The sequence below is a fragment of the Tribolium madens genome, unplaced genomic scaffold (assembly GCF_015345945.1).
Source record: "Tribolium madens isolate multiple individuals breed KSU strain unplaced genomic scaffold, Tmad_KSU_1.1 Scaffold_19;HRSCAF=116;Tcas5.2_LG9, whole genome shotgun sequence".
Lineage (NCBI taxonomy): Eukaryota > Metazoa > Arthropoda > Insecta > Coleoptera > Tenebrionidae > Tribolium > Tribolium madens.
In genome coordinates, this window is record NW_025400983.1 from 12618261 (window position 1) to 12638419 (window position 20159).

The 20159-nt window shown below is 32.1% G+C and overlaps 1 protein-coding gene across 4 annotated transcripts in view; it reads left to right on the top strand.

Moving 5' to 3' along the window:
* The first annotated feature begins 3064 nt into the window (after positions 1–3064).
* LOC123011481 (GATA-binding factor C) overlaps positions 3065–20159 on the top strand; it is a 51861-nt gene continuing 34766 nt past the window's right edge. Inside the window, exons 1-3 of one of the 4 annotated variants that reach the window (XM_044408930.1) lie at positions 3065–3223; positions 4018–4448; positions 15048–15599. In XM_044408930.1, the coding sequence (XP_044264865.1) occupies positions 4214–4448; positions 15048–15599 (787 nt within the window). In that variant the 5' untranslated portion in view covers positions 3065–3223; positions 4018–4213. The remainder of the gene's footprint in view (positions 3224–4017; positions 4449–15047; positions 15600–20159) is intronic. The other 3 variants (XM_044408943.1, XM_044408951.1, XM_044408936.1) reach the window with 3 other exon arrangements.

Consider the following 20159-nt stretch of genomic DNA (forward strand, 5'->3'; position numbering starts at 1 on the left):
AAGAAGAAACTACTGCTTACATTTTTATCACGAACTGAGTGATATGAAAACTGACGAATAAAACTGTTATTATTAATTTCGACTCTTTTTTTGCCCCCCCTGACCATAATTTCTGCGGGCGCCCATGTTGTTGTTTATATACTATTGTTTTATTTATGTACAATAATAATAAATATACAGAGTGTTTTACCTAAACCTACTTTTCCTGTATTCTCTGCTAGGTATTAATAAACGAAAAATAATTAAATAATTTAAAGTCGCACAGAAACTTTCATAATTTTCTGCATTATACAGGACGATTCAAAAGGACGATATAGAGTGAACGGCAAAATTATGAAATAATCTTATTTATTAAAACTGAAAATATTTTGTTTTTTAAGAAACAAAATTTTCAACTTGATCTAAATTATGTTTTTTGTTTTTTGTTGATATTATTTCACTTTATGTATGATTTTTTTTTCGAAAACTTTATGTAATATTTAATATTTTGGTGTTGTCATTTCTACAAGATCTATCGAATTGAATAAAAAATTAGGGGTTTCCATTAAAAGAAAACGTCGATGACGTCATTAATCAAAACCAAAAATTGTAAAATTTTAAATTAAGTTAAAAATTGTGTATGTTTTAAAAAGAAAATAGACCTGTTTGAACATTTTTGTCGAAACAAAAATTATAAGTGAAATTTGGAAACAAATGTAGGTATAGTCAGGCACATTAAGGTGGGTTTCAGGTATGGGAACGTTGTCTTTTTGTAACAATTATTCATTAGGTAAACGAGGTGTCCCACGTAAGTCTTTCGGGTCTAATTTTAATTGCCAACGAATATTTATGAAATTTCAAATATACACAACTTAAAGGGTGAAGATTCAATTAGAATTAATAAAATTACCTCATGGTTTCTCAATTTAAAATTAAGCAAAACTATACTATTATATTGTTAAGCACTAAAAAAATAGACGGCGATTATATGTTAAAATTTTGACCTAATTTTTGAAAGAATTTTATCAAAGTTATAACTTTAAAACAATACTTTAACGTCTACAAATACCATTTTGTACAACCCTGAAAACCTGTGATAAATTAAGTTAGAACACCTTTAGAACTTTTGAATCATTGAGGACAATTGTAGAAAATGTCTTCAATCATGTTTTATTGTTGTAAAATGTGTCATTTTTAAATCCAACAAACAGTGCTTGAGATTATTTTTGTTTTTATTTTTTTAGAATAAAAATTTTAGTAAGTATAGTCATGCCTTTGTAATTTTTATTTTATTTTTTATAATATTTAGGTATACCGGGTGATCAAAAATAACTGTTTGAGTTGACTAGGTATAGAAATTATTTCAACTAAGTAATTTTTTCAAATATTAGAGAGAAAAAAAAGGGTAGGTATACTTAGTCTTGTTGGACTGATTAGTGAAATAAATACAATTTTTCGGTAACGTTTCGATTTTTTTTTATTGAATCTTTCTCGGGCCTGCTGGAAAATTAAACCTGTGACTAGTGTCCGAATGATGTTTTGAAAATGTTGTTTTTTCGTTATCTAATAAAATGCAATCCTATTGATGTTGTTTTAATCTCTTATTTAATTTTTGTTTTGTTTAACCTATATTTATTTTTTCCCTTGCTGGTATACCCATGATACAGTGTGTTCTTAAATGTTTGTGAAATTCAAATGTTTCGTTTTATTGTGTTAAGTGTTGACAAACTTCAAACTCAGTACGACGTGTGGTGTTTCAGAGTTAAAAAAATCTTTTTTTTTCAAATTGTTGCATATTTTGACGTTTAGAAATTTAAATATTTTTTTATTAACTTGACAAAATGACTTTCTTAGTTAATAACAAGAAGAAAATAATACCTACATATAGGAACTTATGTGTGTCACAAGTATACCTAATTACCTGCTACACTACTTATGTACTTTGACTAATGGGATAAGGCTTGATAAATTTAAGTAAAACATATCTACATCAGATAAACTACGTATTTACCTACGTACAAAAATACGAAAAACTAGCTTTAAAGAAAAAAAAGATTTTTTCAATTTGATTATTGATAAAATTCGTGGTAAGCGTATACCGAAGCAAAAATTACAACTTTAGTACCTATCACAGTATCTATAGTATTAGAAGATAAATATCCTAATTGTAAAACTTTTAATCTTATGTTGCTTTTGTCGTTAATTACCTGAATGATTACCTATTTGGTTTTAATTATACCTACCTAAATTATTCATTCAATATTTTTTTAAATATCATGAAATCAAAATTATTCTCAAAAAAATGAATTCATAAACGTGTAAAACTACTGTTGGTTCAGGTGCAACTGTCCTCCAGCGTCAACCATCTAATATATTCGCAAAATCCTTAGATTACAGAAGCTCTCAATATTTCACAGCCAAGTGATAGCTATAAAACAAAAGAATTACAAGACAGATCAGCTTAAAGCTCGAACTAAAAAGAAGAAAGAAATTGAACAGAGAACCAATACCAGACATGGACATGAAAAAGGGGCAGACAATCGTTAAAGAGGCGGAGCGAGTTGATTTGTGGTCGCCATTTTGTCAAATAGTAGTGTTTTGTTAGACGCTTTATCTCATTGGACGATCTCCCACTTCTCTAAACCGGACTCAAGACTTTTAATGTTAGCAGGACCAAAAACAAAACTTTGCAATGTAATTACTTATATTTTTACTTATGCCATCTAAATCATGTTTAATTACTCCTCACCCCCTTCAATATATTACGATTTTTGAAATTTAGAAAAAAAACGTGCCGAAAGTTTTTTAAATCGTCTACGTTTTACTCGTAATAAATCGCATCGTTTCAAACCCAGCTTTGAAGCATTTTTAATAACATGATAATGATAATGGTACAAACAAGAGGACGAAATTAAAACGTCTTGAATTGTATGTAACGCCCACGTAGTGAAGAACCCGCCTTTGTGCCCGATGTCCACCAATGGCAAGCAAGTCGTAACCGAATTGGGCCGACTTTCGACGATTCCGGTTGCCAGGGGATACGCTGTGAAGCTGCCTATACCAACATTTAGTGCGTCCGTGTTGTTGGTCGTGTTAGTATCGCGTAGTTCATATATCTACTGTCAGAAAATTGCAACAATGACACTGTTGTTTTGACAAATTGTTTCGGTTCGAAACTCGGCTGACTGTGATTCTGTGAGTGTGTGCAAGTGCATGACAGCTTTAGGATTGTTACATTTAAGACGTAAGTATACTGATAAAATGATAACAGGAATAACAAAATAAATTTAAAGTATGTAATAGCAAAATATAAAAAATATACGTGATCACTTTAATTGTTGATAAATAATGAATTGAATTTTTGGGTGTCAAGATAGGATCTTATCATGACGTAATTAATTATTATTCGATTGATAAGGAGCTAAAATTTTATTGATAACATCAAATATTTTAAGGTTTAACCTAGTTTTATTTTGTTTTAATAACAAACAAAAAATAATAAGATGATGTTTGTTGAGTTGGCCAAAAAATGGAATTTGACAAGAGATTGGTGAGATTACAATTTTATTGCTAATTAAATTATTAATTGATTATTTATCTATCAATGTACTACTTGTGTAAAAAATAATAATATGTAAATTTGACCAATTAATTATTCAGATTTGGCGATAAATAATATAGATAATGTAGGTAATTTTAACCATTAGTGTCCCGCATTTATCTTGTTACAGTAGCAAGTAAATGACCAAAATCTACTTCAATTCCAGTTGCCTGGAATTGGAGCTTCTCTTCCAGTCGCTAATTAAAGTCTCTTCCTTAAATTAAAATACTTTTGAGACTTTTTGTTGCAATTTTTAATCACAAGTCCTTGAACTGAATTAAGTATTTTATTATTTACATTGTAAAAAAATATCAATCTTGCAAATATCAATAAGGGTCCTCGAGATAACCGCAAAAATCACTGCATCATGAAATGACGTATTTTTATTATGAGTCCCTAAGCATAAAAACCGATTTTGATAAAACACTTTGTTGCAGATAGCGCGTCTTGGATCACCGCTAACTGTGACCGTCGCACCAAAAATAATAGCCGCTGCTATGCCGACCATCTACTACCCATCGTTGTGTCCCAACTAAACAATTGAAGAACCGAAAAATTTTGTTTTTTTTTTGCGTTTTTCTCCATAATATTTTTTTCGCGTGTGAAAGTGTTGAAAATAAACTGTTGTAACCCATGATTATGGAGATGACGAACGAGTCTGCGGCGGTCGGCCGGTGGTACGAATCGCCCAGGACTGGTACTTCGGCGAGTCCTGGTCAAGGGACTATCGAAAGTGGTAATTCGGACATAAATACTAGTGTTGCTGAGCATATGGGAGCGTTTTTCCTGGATCCGTCGGGTACGCAAAGGGCCGCGAGGTACTACCATCAGAGTATGCATTCGCCGTATGGGACAGTCGCCAGTCACGGTAAGGGTCCCAGTCACCCAATGCTTGACCCTCTCATTTTAACCATGAATTAATTAATGCATGCAATACGAACAATAAACCAATAGTCAATCAAAATAATATAAAAAATACAAAAAAGAATGTTTGAATCCTTATACAAATATTTTTTTAACAAACTTTTGATAGAAACCACAAACAGCTTACGATTTGAAAATATTACAAGACAATTTTAAATTAAAATACCGCATCTGTTTTCTTCTATTACTGTTAAATTTTCTTCATTTCCTACAATTTTTGCTGCTAATTTTGTTTTCCAAATTATTAGTTAAAATTGAAAGGATGTGATTTGAGTGTCCGTGGATTTAAGTGGCTTTTTTGTTTCATTAAGTAAAAATGGTTCCATTTGCTGGGAACTGAATCTCTTCTTGGAATTGTTCTATGGTTTACAAGCGTAAATCAAGGCGTGCATACAAACCATCATGACGTCATTTCATACCTGTACGAATACAATAACAAGTAGGCATTTAAAATAATTTGTTCCACTACTGTCTGAAAAAATCGAATCTCTTCTTGTCTCATAATTTAAGTCCGGTGTTAATTTACGTCTGGCCCAAGGACCACAGATAAATCCATCATTTCAGGCCAACAATTACAATAAATTTGTTGTTTTGAAAAAGGACAGAGTTTGGAGTTGATCACACATTCCTCGTTAGCAACCTTCCACCACTGGATTTTTGAAATTTTTCAGCTTTCTCACACAACAACCTCATAGTTTTTTATTTTGTACGATGACGATGTTACGTTGTCGGTTTGATTTAAATTCAGGTTGGGTGCGGGCGGAATATCACAAACGGTATATTCGGGGAATAACTCATAGCCGTGCATTGACAAGGAATAAAAGGCAGTGGCGTCCGGTTATTCCACGAACGATTGTAAAAATCAATAAGTTACGTTCGGAGGATTGTATAGGACGCGTGTAAAGACACTCGGGGTATTCAAAGAAGAATTTGTGGTTTCATGGCGAGTTAACGACGGGAAATTTCTAAACAATAAGTAACTCAACAGAATGAGAAAGGAATTGGTAAAACGAAAGAAAAATATTAATGGCACGAATCGAACGTGAAACAAGGTATATACAGGTTTCATTAGTAATTTCCTCCTGATTGTACTTTTATGACACGTGATGGAATAATAATGAGCGATTTTAGGTAATAGTAAAGCGGTAATGGAAGGCTAAAAGAATCATTCACTGGAATTACGCCATAAGTGGACACTAAATAAATACAAATTGTTTAACAATAACTATTGTGGTCCGAAATTAAAAAAAAAACTTCTGAATTAAAAAAAAATTACTGTATTAATTTGCTTAATTTTTTTATAGTATCAAGACGCCAAAAAATGTAACGTGAAATTGATTACAAAATTATTAACAAAAGCAAATTTCCCGAATTATCTTTTTTGTTCTAGTTGTTAAAATTGTAGTTGTATGTGTGTACCTAAATTTACAAAATATTTTGTAGAATCTGGTCTAGAATATTTTTTATACGCTAACAGAAAGTCAAGGACTAATAATGAGAGAATACCTAATTTTAATCTAATATCTTTATAAATAAAAAAGTTATCAAAACTTAAAAGTTATTTTTTCATTTTTTTTGATACTTGTTTTTCAAAAAATACTTGAGATAGATAAGTTTCAAAATAGATTTTTTATTGTCCTTCTATTCCATTTTTTTTTTGACACAGGTATATATATAATCAATATTGCAATTGTTACCTATAATTTTCTTATAATCCCAAAGATGGACATTTAGATTTTTGTCACCTTGTAGATATACAAAATTTTTGTAGGTATTCTGGTAGCTATACAAAATAAATCTGAGTTATTAAAAACAAATTTATTTTATTAATCTGCCTATCTTTATGAGTAGATAATTGAAAGATTTCTCACAATTTTCGTAGTGATATTTCTTAGATAGGTAGGTTACCTACATCCCATAAGGTATCAATACCTATTTGAAGAAATAATTTTTACCTTTGAATTTTTAATATTTTCTTCAAAAGCAGTTTGTTCTTGACTTTGTATGATTACAAAAAAATGAGTTATTGTAGTACAATACAAACTGTCTATTTTTCTTTATCATAGAATGCTGCCTGTGTCTTTAACACTGTTTGTGTGTTATTCTGGGTCTTCTCGTTTGTTTGAAACTACTTTTTTTATTCTTACTGCTTTATTTTAGCCAAATTTGCAATATCCACTAGTTTAAATTTTGTGGAACGGGAATACATTTTGTTTTTTTGAATTTGTACTTTGAATGTCTAATGTAAACTGAAAGTATTAGTGAATAATCAAAGGTCCAAGCCAATAAAGAGTTAGAGGAGAGTGAGAACTATTTAAATGGGCAAGTGGCACTGTACCATAGACTATTAAAAAGAATTATAATTATAACCCATGTAATTAATGTCTTATTTGTGTGTTTGTATAGTCTAATTTAAAATTGTCACTACTTTTTTGTATGAAAGTTATTTTATATTATTACCAACTGTCTAAATTTACGAACGGTGGAACGGTGAAAAAATATTCCTTGGATATGTTGACTTTAAGTCTTTTCATCTACAAATATTTCAATTATAAGTATCACAATCCAATATCGTAAGCAACTGTGTAAAAGTTAATTAAGTGTATAAACACTTAATAACAAAAAGCACACATCATAAGATTATACGAAAATTTATATTAAAATTTTACTTTAAATTTTGTCTAATTTTTATTAGTGTTTATGCTACGTTTCAAATATAAAACGTATCATTTTCGGTTTAATTTTTTAGTGAGGGCTAATTGTGTTTGTGTGCCACTGTTTGCGAATTGTGTTTCTGAGGTGTTGTTTTCGGTTGTCGTCTAGTCTAGTCCATTGTCTTTGGAGTCCAGTGTCCAAAATAAATCATTGTGATGTTTTTATGAAGAAAGTAAAAGCTTTATGGACCACGTGATGGTCATAAACACCTCCGTGCACAAATGTCCATGCGTCCAGTTAACATCTTAATATGAGATGGAAATCTCACATAGTCATAAAACACAGTATAGATTAGCATATTACCGCATTAAAATAACAATATGGATAGATAATCGAAGTAAATGGGTGGGTTTCGGATTATCTAGACATGTGTGGACGCAGATAAAAGAAAATTATAGTCATCGATCTACCACAGCTACTTATTAGGGACCCACTTACACCGACAACTTTTTTCTTATTAATTCGATAATGTGCATTATTACTTTTTAATAATGTTGGAGTTTTCTCCAAATTAAATTCTTCAGGGTCACGGACAAGCGATCTACTGGTGAAATTTTTATCTCATCGATGCGTCCCAGGAACATTTTTTTATCAACTGTAAATATTATAAATAAATATAAAATTCGTCAAGCGATCACACAATGTTTGCGTGAAATAATTTTGTTTGTTTGAGACACTTGTAATGATTTGCGATAATGTTGATTTTTCGACGGCTTATCATCCGATTAAAAATAGAGCCGAAGGTAAGGCGGTTCCCATGTTCGGGCACAATAAGAATCCTGATGTTGGTGAGCATCTGAATGCGGGGCAAAAAAGCAACAATTTCAAATTGAATGACACTTGTATATAAGTTGGTCTGAAATACGATCCGTTTTGTTTTCAACGTATAAAAGTTGGTAAGTTGATAGCGCTATATCTCAGCCGACGTGATCATAAAAATGTCCTCGTAGCGTGCGAGTATCGCCCTTGTGGAACGGTCCCATCTTTACATACCAACCTCAACTAAAGTAATTGGGATCATGAAATTAATCGCGGACCGCTCCTGAAGATTTTTTCAGAAATAGTGACAACAATTGATTGGACGATAAGCATCTCTTTTATATGCAATCCTCGCTACCAATTAAGCCTCTTGGTTGGTCGAGTGGAATTACACAATGTTGAGCTTTTTTTATTGGACAATAAAAAGTGTACATTGTCGCTTTTTTAACATTTCTACCAGGTTGTTGACAGCCTGTTTCAGCAAGGACTTTTAAACAACAATTAAAACAAAACTAAAGCATGCCTCAGTTCAATCGATACCACTAAAATGACGAAACTTCATCGATTGTTCCACGATTCACTGCCACAAGACACGCCATCAATGAGACAACTTCATTTAGGGGACTTTTCAAAACTTTTGTCATTTTATTGCCGATATATGCGGCGGATAAAAAGTATAGGACTTTCGTCGCCGATACAATCACATCCCCACTTAACTAAAATTAACAATAAAAATAACATTTTTTCACAATTTACGGTTACATCTCGCCGACAACATTTTTATTGCCAGTCTGCCGTTCATATTTTCCAGTCGAAATTCACTAATATCTGTCAAGACCACTTCACAATATGTATATTCATTTTGCAACTCGGTTTTCTGATCGTAATCTTTTGAAACAAATACAAATTCTGTGAGCAACAAATTTACACAACTTGTATTAAAAAATCTCGTATCTGAAAAACTTAAGATTAATTTTGCTCAACAAACGCCAATTTAGTTTATAAAGAACAACAAATTTTCCCAATCAGAGCATGAAATTGATATGCTTAAACATTTAGATTAAAATGAATTAATAAAGGTAATAAAATAATTATACAGAAACAGATAAATGAGTGATTAGCTAATTTTACTTAATTACTTTAATTACTGAATTAAATAAAGTATATACATATAGTACTGTTGTCATACCTACTACATGTTTCATCTCGATTTACCTACGTTTTGCCAAATATCGTCAAACCCTAGTTTGATCCTTTATCTCAAGGAGGCATTTAATAGTTTTTTCAAAAACTATCCTAAATCGATATATATTTAGTTTCCAACGATACCTTTGCATCAATACGAGTGCGATCAGGCCTCTCTTATTTTAATATCTTTTTAAGGAGTATGTTAATATTCAGCGATGTCTTTAGTATCAAAATCCATAAATCTTGCTTAAAATAAACTTAATGATTTATTTTTTGTTTGGTTGTCATTGTGATAGAAAACCAAATATCAACATTTTAAACTGCAAACTTTGTACTTTCCAAAGCAACATGTACGGAATCATAATCACTGTCGGTCCCTTTTCAAAATATATTATGTTTAGAAAATTGTCTCAGATTCTTTATTGTTTTTAGTTACAAAAAAATACCAAATACATATTAGCAGGTATCGAGAGATCAAGATAATTTGTAATCGAGTTGATCTTGGATCCGAAAACGTATGTCTGTGAAATATCAAATAAAATGACAAGTCAGAAGGTAAAATGGCATGATCAAAAAGATGATAATTTTAATAGGTAACTAAATTTATGATTTACCTTATACGTCGGCGACTAATTCTAGTCCATTTTGCCGTTTTACCTTTCGATTTGTCATTTTATTTGACGTTTCCCGTGCAGTTAGTTCCAAAACAGACATACGTTTTCAGATTCAAAGATGACTCGATTACAAACTATCTTGATCTCTCAATATAAAGAAAGACACAACCCTAAGTAGGACTCTGCTTTCGAGATAGGCAAAATATGAGCACTTATATGTAGGTATGTGCGATTTCCGCCTATGGAAGTTTTTTATTAAACAATTTACAATTGCTATAAAATTTTACTCAAATAAATTTTTTGTGTTAATAGTTTAGTGTTATCAGATTGAATTCTATGGTTTGAACCACTTAAAACAATTTGTAGAAAGAAGAAAGTACCTAGTTATCGATTTCTGCAACAAACGGAACTTGAACCAAAAATTCATAAACCATAAACTACAAATTAAGTAAATTTTGTCTATGGTATAAAAGTAAAGTTAATTGATCTCGAAGAGAGAAACAAATTTAATTTTTTTTTCTTGTTATAAATAATTGGTAGCGAATATATTAATAGTGGCCTGTTATACGAAAAGCATTTATTTAGCAATCATATGTTTTGTTTTCATTTGTTTCCACACACGTAGTTTTTGATCTGATGAGATTGTATCTTGGACTTCCTTCCTGTACGCTATATGCTCACGTTACTGAAAATCTATTATTATAAGCGTATTATTGGCAATAAAGAACTGGGCCACATTTGCATTAGTTATTTAATAGTCCTTTGTTAGTTGTGTGATGTATAATTAGCTAAATGTCATTAAAAAACGGCATTTTGTTGTCGGAATTTGTTACGATCGGTCATTATCTCGATTCAACCCCGTGGCGACAGACATCTCTCGGTCAGTCTCTATAATTTCATTTGAATATAAACTGTGGCATTATTTTCAGCAACATGTGCTTCAAATCATATAGCACGGCGAACGAAAACAGCAGAGCTTTCTTGTTTTATGCTAACCAAGCTATCATAAAGTGCATTTACAGAATCGGCATGCAACATAATACGCCACCGCATACTATATACTTAAATTTGTTACAGCGGTTTGTTCACGGAAATTAGGAAAAACCTTTATTACTAAGGACCTTACTTGGTACAAGGCTTTTTCTTCGTTTTTCACTTATGATAGTTACAGGTCACACCAAAACACTTTAATGCATAAATACATAGCCCCGTTTGTTTAAAAAAAATCATCAACACTTGTAAATAAATTTAATTTAATTTAAGTACAGTTTAAGTTCAATGATTACTCACAAAAACTGTCTGTTTTAGTTAGAACACTTAGAAGGAAGTTTAAAGAAACTTTTTGCAATTTTTTGTCCACCTACTTTTAAAAGTATTTTAAAATACCTATAATATTACTTATAAATTACGTTTTATCATGATTTTTTGCGCAATGTACACAATTGGAATTCACAAATGTTATACATCTCTCTATGTCTCTTCATAACTTTGAAATTAATAATAAATTAAAAGACATTACAAAACTACATGTTCACATGTCGTATATTCCGTTTGGAACTGACACAACAATAATAACCTTATTTAAATGATACAGTAATATCTCAAAGTCTGTAAACAGATTAAGAACATCAATTTTCATTACATCATATTGCAAAAAAATACATTTTGTGATAAATCTTTTGATTTGAGTATTCAAGGCAACCTTACACTCATCCATTTTCTCCTATTTTTATTAGAAAACTGCATTAATAAGTTGTGAATATAATTACAATTCCAACTACTCCAAAAATAATTAAAGAGTTTTATAGATTTCTAGTTTTACATTTTATCTTGTTGTATTGTACTATTTGAAATAAAATGCATATAATATAATACACAAATTTTTGTTTTAGACCAGAGTAGGCTATGGAAATTTGGCGCATTGTCAAACTGTGGCTAATGACAATAAAATAGCCTACTTTGGTCTAAAACAAAAATTATTGCATTATACCTAGAAATTTGAAATATGTAAGGTAAACTATGAAAAAATTAACAAATAGTGGGCTATAACCTAAGCTTTACAGTAAAGTTTTAAAAAAGCTTGGGTAGAGCACATAAACTAAACGCTAAAGACGATTCACTTATGCACTTCACAACCTTAAAACATAATTCAATAAATATTAAACATTGACGTTTATAAAGACTACAAATGCCAAAACTAAACCAGTTAAAATGTCTCTAATTTTTTATATACTTACTAACTTTTTTGATAAAACCTTTATGAGATTTGCAAATCTGCATTTGAATGTAGGTATGTGAATTACCTATGAATGAACGTGAATTGAAATTTTCTAATTACTCAGGAAATGACTACAAATCAAAGATTTTATATTGCATATTAGAAATGTATTTATAATGATAATCAGGGTATAAGTTGACGTGTCTGAAAGAATATGGAACACTCATCACTAATATGTATACTTACTACACCTTAATGCATTATCTCCATTTTTTTTACATTTTGCATTTTAGAATCTTTTAAATAACTCATCGGAACTTACCTACATAAATATGTTTTCTACAAATTTTACTGTTAAAGTACGAAACATTGATTCGCATCTGGATTTAGTAGCAGCTTTAAAAAAAGCGTCCGCCATGTGAAGATATATACATGAAATTTTGGGGGTCTTTTGTTCGCCAAAAATTAGCCAAAAACAGTGACTACAACGGACCCACATCGCTTTTCCATACACACATCTGTGTTAGGGTCCCTCCTCTTCAAGCTCTCACACCGGGAAGCGCGTATGTATATAGGGTGAATTTAACCCCTCACCTGCCGGCGGCCATGTTGAAGGGCGGCCACAATGGCTGCCGTGGCCGGATTATCTCGCGATCCCATCGCAGATAGCGTCGAGATTAACACAGGGATCCTAACGGACTTCCGCAGATGGCCAACGAAAAGCTGGAGCTTTTATTTCTGTTGTTGAAATAAATTTATAGAATTGCGAATTAGACTGTCTAGTGATTAATTTGGATTTTTGATATTTTGAAGAAATAAAGACAATTGATTTTGGTAACAGTGATTGATAACAGTGCTTTGTTCTTTTATTGAAGATTTATCTATATCAGTAGTGTAAACCAGTGGCTTGTTTTGATCAGTTTTTTATTCACTCAAGTGCAAAATCTTCTTTCTACATTTGACCCAAGAATATCTCGTGATGGTTTCAACACGAAGAACGCGGAAATGTTCTATGAGGAGAATAAATTAGAATATACAGCAACCATTGTTAAGTGCACAATTGCATCAAGATTTTTTTCTCGGTGTTAAGAACTTTATAACATTTTCAGCATTTAATATATCAAAAATTGATTTTAACGTTTAGGTGTTGTAAAGTTTAGGTGAAAGGTAAAAGGCCTGAATTATTTGAAAAGAACCACCTAAAGTATGATAAGAGATATGTATTATGTAGATCAAAGATAACGTCAATGAATTGGACAATTAAGTTAATTATTTGGCAAATGAAGTTGTCGTCTGGATAGAAGGTCGCGTGGCTGCTACAGTTAAAATCATACGGAAATTATTATTATTAATATGCAACGGATTATTTGCATAAATTAGTGTAGGAGACTTTCGAATTGTAATTTATTACAACGTAAAAGTCGATTTGTGACAGGTACACGGACAGCCGGCGTACTTAATTCTTCATTAAAATACAGAAGAGGACGAATCGATCAATTATTTCCACTATAAAAAACAGATAACACTTTAATATGCGGAAATTAAAATGGGAGTGGATGAGACACGTTTATTGTCTGTCAAAAAGAATAAAAAATTTAATATTCCTTGATCGGCGAATAAAAGTGTTAATGTACCTTAAAAGCTTTTGTGACAATATTTACTCAGTCGGGATGTTGTTTGCCCATTTTGGTAGTAGGTTCCCGCTGTATTTTTAATTTGTGCCACAATTTAAACGAAATTTATTCAAATGGTGATCCTGCTATTCACCAGGAATCGAGGAATTTTAAGCGCGCTTCGAGCTAATGCGAAATACCAATCGAACACATTTACTCTTCAACTATTTCAAAAATATTTTTGCAACATAAACTTTTATAAATCATTTTACATTTTTAGTGCCCCCTCATCGATTTTTTTCTGATTAAGCTTCTTTAAAATAGATCTTTACAAAAATGTGCAAAATCCTTACTAGCGTCATATTTTATTTTTTTATTGTTCTGAAACCAATATGTGGTTACGACACTGTCCTCACTAAAGAAATTAGTTATTCGATCTCAATCCTTTTTACTTTTTTTAAAAATGGTGTTTTCAGGTAGGGTAATTATTTTTGTGAAGCATACTTAAATAATAACTTTTGATGTTGAAGTGGTGAAAAATTTACCTCTATTTATTTATTCTTGCAGGGGCAAAGTGAGCAGGGTGAGCAAGGACGACTAATGTCCTTTATGTAAAATAATGTTTTACTTATGCAAAATAACACCAACTTTACTAAATTTTAAGAAAACATTCAATCAGTACTACAATTTCAAAAATGGTTACCGTAACATAAAAGTAAGCTAAATTTTAGCGTTAAGAAGGCCTCAATTTGCTATAGAAAATTATCATGTTTCAATTTGCCGTCAGAAAATTATAGAAAATCATTTTCCTAAAACTACCTTAAATCAGTCCCTATATTACACTATAGGCCACTGTACTTTTGTGTTTTGTGTTTTTTTTCGATAGGTAGGTATAAAAATATTAATTTTTTAGACTGTCTAACAAAATTCTAGAAGCAGTATTTTGTTAAAAAAAGTGTTAGGTGTAAATTAATAATAACAAAAAATTTACAAAAATCGTCCACAATTACGCTAAAAAGTCAAATTTACAAATACTTTTTTCAAAATTTTCTATGATCACTTCTACTCTTACTATTTTGTTCAACGATTTTTTGTACAGCTGACATTAAAAATGATTTCATAAAATAGAATGATCCCAAAAACACCAAACCTTTTTTTTTGAAAAACCTCGGTAGTGTCGGTACCTACAACATGTTTTGTATTGCTTATGTCAATCTCAGGTTAGTTCAGTTGCACCAAATCTATATTCAATTATTACTCTTATTTTTATATACCTAGTGTTTTTTGAGTATATAAAAATTGATTTTTGAGAATAAAGATTTCAGAGCTTGGCATTTTGTTTCAACTATTGTTCAAAGCTGAAATTTTGTCACTTCAACTTTCGTTGTGTGTGTAACAACTGTGTTTGTGTTGTTATTGATTTTGGTTATTTTCAGTTTCAGCGTCGAGGATGTCTTCGGGTCAGGTGTGTCGGTCGCATTTTCACGCCCCCCTCCACCCGTGGTTGTCGGACGGCACGAAGCCCCTCGGCCATTCGGGTTGGGTGCCGTTTGGCGGCGGCGATCCGGACAAATCGCAATCGCCGAGTTCCGCCCCCGGCCAGCCGCACAACATTTTTTCGTTTCCCCCGACGCCGCCGAAAGACAGCACGCCGGACAGCGTGGCGCCGACGGCGGGCGCCGAGTACGTGGCGGCGGCGATGGGTGCCTTCATGCACGGCGGCGGCGACAACCCTCAGAGCTGCGCCCTCGACGTTAAACCAACGGCCGTCGGATCAAACGCCAACAACAAACAGCGCGAAGGTAGTGACTATGAAGGGGGCACAGCCGGCATGTTTAATGGTAACTTTGAAAGCTCGTACGGGTCTGCGTATGGCCACGGTATTCACGGGGCCGCGTACTCGCCCCAGAACAAACAACACCTGGGGGCCGCCGGACAGGGCGCGCAATCGCCAAACAAACCACGCAACAAGTCGAGAACCAGCGCCGGTAAGACACCACATACCAACACTGACCGCAAAAAGAACATTACACTGAGACACACTCACCATAAACACGTTGTGTTCAAGAGACACATGTACACGAAGCTGCCACATTTTGACACCACAAATGCTTAAGTCAATTAGAGCTGGATTCAAAATGTGGCCGTCTACATTGTCCAAAAATCTTAAATTCTCACACATTTTTAAGCCTTTGTTTGTTTTGTTAATTATTTACTATGGTTTTGGTTTGAAGCTTTATTTCCGTTGTAAACAATTTTATTTTAGTTTAACATTTTACAGGTTAAGTAAAAATTGCTTCTGTTATAAAAAAAAATTACCAAAACTTCAATAAGATATTAAATAAGGAATTTGATTATAATTGCATCATTAAATTATATTCCTAAGTTACTGTTCATTTACAAATTATTAAAATGCACTATTAGTACAGTAATGAACTATTTTAAAGCTAATTACAATGAGTAAGATTTATTTAGGAAGGTACTTAAAAATATTATTTAAGAATTTTATGAGAAAAAAAACAACTTTACAATCCGCTTACATAAGGGAAAGTTTACTTTTTAGCTCAAAAAAGGAAAAATTGCAAGAACCCAAATGTCCAAAAAATCTTTCAAAGTGTTAACTGTTTGTGTCAAATTGTGTAAAATTATTTTATTTAATTATTATTTAATTTTTAATTATTTTCTTATCATTTTTTAAAAGGATTGGCTTATAACGAAAATATTTCTCACATTGGACAGTAAAATCATTGTCGCCTCATCATAAAACTGTTTAAAATATTATCTGTTTGTAGTAATTTAACATTTAAATTAAAACTAAATTCAAACTTTTCTTGGAAATCATTTTCTAAATAATCTTCAAAAATTACTAGTGTTAATACTATGCTATTTTAAGTGTTTTTAGACAAATGAGCTTATCATATGTGGGTATATAAACGCCTGAATACCTTGCAAAAAGAATCAATGGTTTGATTAAAGAGGTAGATTGTTGAATTTTTAGAGTGTTCTTTTATTCCTCAGACATGAACCCAATAGAAAACCTTTTGGGAATAGGCGAATAAGTGATTAAAAATGCATTAGTAGTGCACTAAAAAATACAGGGTGAGTCAGAACTCGCGACCAAGAGAAAAATTTCAAGTAAGATAAGATATCAGGAACAGGAAAAAATATTTAAAAAATTTATTTAATTTAAAAAATACTGATGATCTTGTATATACTTTTTCATAATTATTTAGTAAAGGTACAAAAATTTTGTCAATAAAAGCCACAAATAACATTAAACAAAGTTACAATTTAGGATACAGCTTCCTTGTTTCCTCTTCTAGGTAATAATAGCCTGTAACAACAAAACTTGGAAAATTATTTTTTAATCAGAAATAAATAGTCAAAGTGCAAAATTTAAACTCTTATAACTTTGACATTTTTATTGATAGAATTTTTTAACATTTTTTCCATGTTCTTGATATCTTAGTTTACATGGCATTTTTTTCTGGGGCGCGAGTTCTGGCGCACCCTGTATGTTACTTAGTAAATATTTTTTTAAATTAATTTTTTTAATTTAATTAAAAAAGTTATTTAAATTAAAATATAGGATAGGGGGCCTATAGTTGTGCTGTCTAGTTTATGACGTACTTGTTTGCCAAACCAAAGTAAAGTTGATTTTCACAAAGTAGGTAAATCAGAAATTTGTGTTAAGACATACCTATCAGGTTCATTGTTTCATACATTTCCATTGCTTTGTCTGCAAGAGTCCTTCAAAAAAAGCCTCTACCATGGGAGAAGAATTTAGCCAACAATTGCATTTGCGTTAACAATAACCGTAACGTTCTTTTTTCAAATGAAGCAATTTTTACTGAACCGTTGCAACATTAACAACTTTTCTTTACCATTCAACTAACACTTTTGTTCATTTTGGCGGTCTGCGATTTTTGGAGCAAGCTTTTGGGACACGTTACTGAAACATTTTTGGTGTGCTGGCATCATGCACACATTCACATTTTTGACCAGATTTTTTTTCTGTTTTATTTTCCAATCACAAGAGTGTGCGCTGTATTGTTTTCACAGTTTTCTGCGTGTTGCACACAAAACTCGACGATGTTGCAACTTCTCTTTTTCTTCTGGTCTGTTGGCAACATCCGTTCTGGGCCCGTTATCTTGGCAACAATTAGTTGCACAGTATATCCGCCGCCATTTTATGACGATGCGTGAAGCAATCTAATTAAAAGAGGTGAAAAAAAAGGTAAATAAAATGGCAACGAAACCAAAAGTGACTGCGGAATGAGACTTTGTTTCGGTCCCTATGGCCTTCGGCGCGTGGGAATCTATGATCAAGGGGTGCCATGATGCTAATTAGCGATGTCGCATTACTGATCCCGACGATGTTCCATTGTTTCTCTACCCGCATACTTCGATATTGTCGGAGAAGTGTTTGGTTTTTTTTCACGTAACTAATTGAAGTGCAATACTTGTATGGTACTAAGAAGACGAGAAAATCGAAGTGCCGACGCTGCTTCCGCCATTTCCGAGAAATAAAGTGTTGTTTAAAGATTTATTAATTAAATTATGAAGTTTACGCGATATTGATAGAGTTAGGAACAAGAAGTCGTGTTGATAAAATGTCCAATTATAGGAACATCAGATTAGAGATTGTAAAAATTAGAAAACACGGGACGCCAACCTGTTTGTAATGCTCTTTTTATTTCAAGGTTAGAGAAAATTCATTAAATTTATGTAACATGTCGCATGTAATGAACGAGATGTTTTAGTCCAGACGGTTTAATTTGATACCACATACATTTATTAGAACATCTACTCAAAAGAAATTTTTTGTTTTGTTTGTTTAAAAGTTTCTGAGAGCAAATATTGAAAGTGTTTGACTTTCCAGTCGTGACAAATCGCTTTAGGGCTTTCTGAAATCGTTCCTTGTCCGAAAATTCGATCAATCGTTGCCTGTGTGTAATTCCTCGGTTGACTAGTTTTCCAGGTGCTCAATAATTTAGTACAATTTGAAAATAAGCATCTAATTCTATCCAAATATCCGCAACATTGTCCTTTAATCCGCTTAGCATACCTCTAAGACCCCAGTAAATCCAAAATTGCATCGAACCATTGCGGTAAAGTGGTTACTATTGAATTTTTAAGTGCTTCCTTGACATATTTTCGTATCGATTGTTGCGAATAAAAGCCTTCGGATGTTTACCTCCTGTGACCGTCCCGAAGACGAACAGCGTGCGTGAAATTTAATAAATTCAGCCGTGAAATGTATTAAATATGCTTGTATAAACTGGAGCAATGTTCTGTGAAATTGATCGGTTATGGTGGGCGAGGCGAGGGACCGAAAATCGATCACCCTCTAGGTTACTTCCGGCTGAATTCAGTTCGGAAATCTGTAATAAAATTAAAGGATTTGTTTTAATGGTTGGTGATGGGTGAATACCGCGGACAGACGGAGTACCCACTGGTGAATGTTTGCATGACTTGATTAATTTCTTTTCCTTTTAATTCCAACATCCTGTATATGCATGGCGCTTGTTGTTCTAATTAACAATCGGGTATGGTCTTGGGGAAATTTCACTTCTGACCCTGGTGGAGCTTGTTAAAATTCTTCGATGTAATTAAGCCAACTCGGGTAAATTCTGAATTTAATTACGCAAAAGACTACATTACACGTTAGACCACACACGATTGTCTATGCTTTTGCTTGTTTAATTACGGACAGTGTGACAAAGCGATTAAAACGATCACTCGATGGGAAGATCGATACGGTCTTAATTAATTGTTGAAATGCAATCAAATTGATACAGACATAACGATAATTGTTGAACTTTGTGTGATACTTCACATTAAAAAATTCTTACTTTTTATCTAATCTTATCCAAAGTTGCTTTATTTGTTGATTTTTAAATCGCACCACTTTACCAAAATAGACACGCCAAAAAACCCACTCTTATCTTAAGGAAGAAACATTTTGATAAAATTTAAATCAAAACGGGGTTCTAACCGACTTGTATTTCAGCATATGTGTGGGTTATTTTAGTAATTCGCTACTAGCTAAGCTTAAATTTTAGTCTCTGACAATTGTCCTAGCTTAGAGCTAATCATTTTTAAAAGTAGCTACTTCACTTGAAATATGACTATATGTTTTCGAGGGTTTATGTTGGTGAGAAGTCTAGAATTTTAGCAATAAATCTAATTACTAACTAAAAATTTTATAAAATTGTAACTATTAAAATCATACCCCTATACCTACTTTTTTAGTCTCACGAAATTTACCAAGTGATGGTAAAGTGAAAAAGTTGCTTTGGTCCAACTCCTGTATAAATTTTATTTTCTCTATAAAACGAAAAAAACTGAAAAAGTGTTTATCTATTGTTATAGATAAATAAATCGTTTTGTGAGGTGCTTAGCATGCAAATACCTACTGAAAAAACTAAAAATATTATTTAAAATACAGGGTGTTCCGTTTTTATTGTTACAAATTTAAACAGGTGATAGAATATTCAATTTTAAGATAAAACTTTCCTCTAAACATGTGTCAAAATAAATAAATA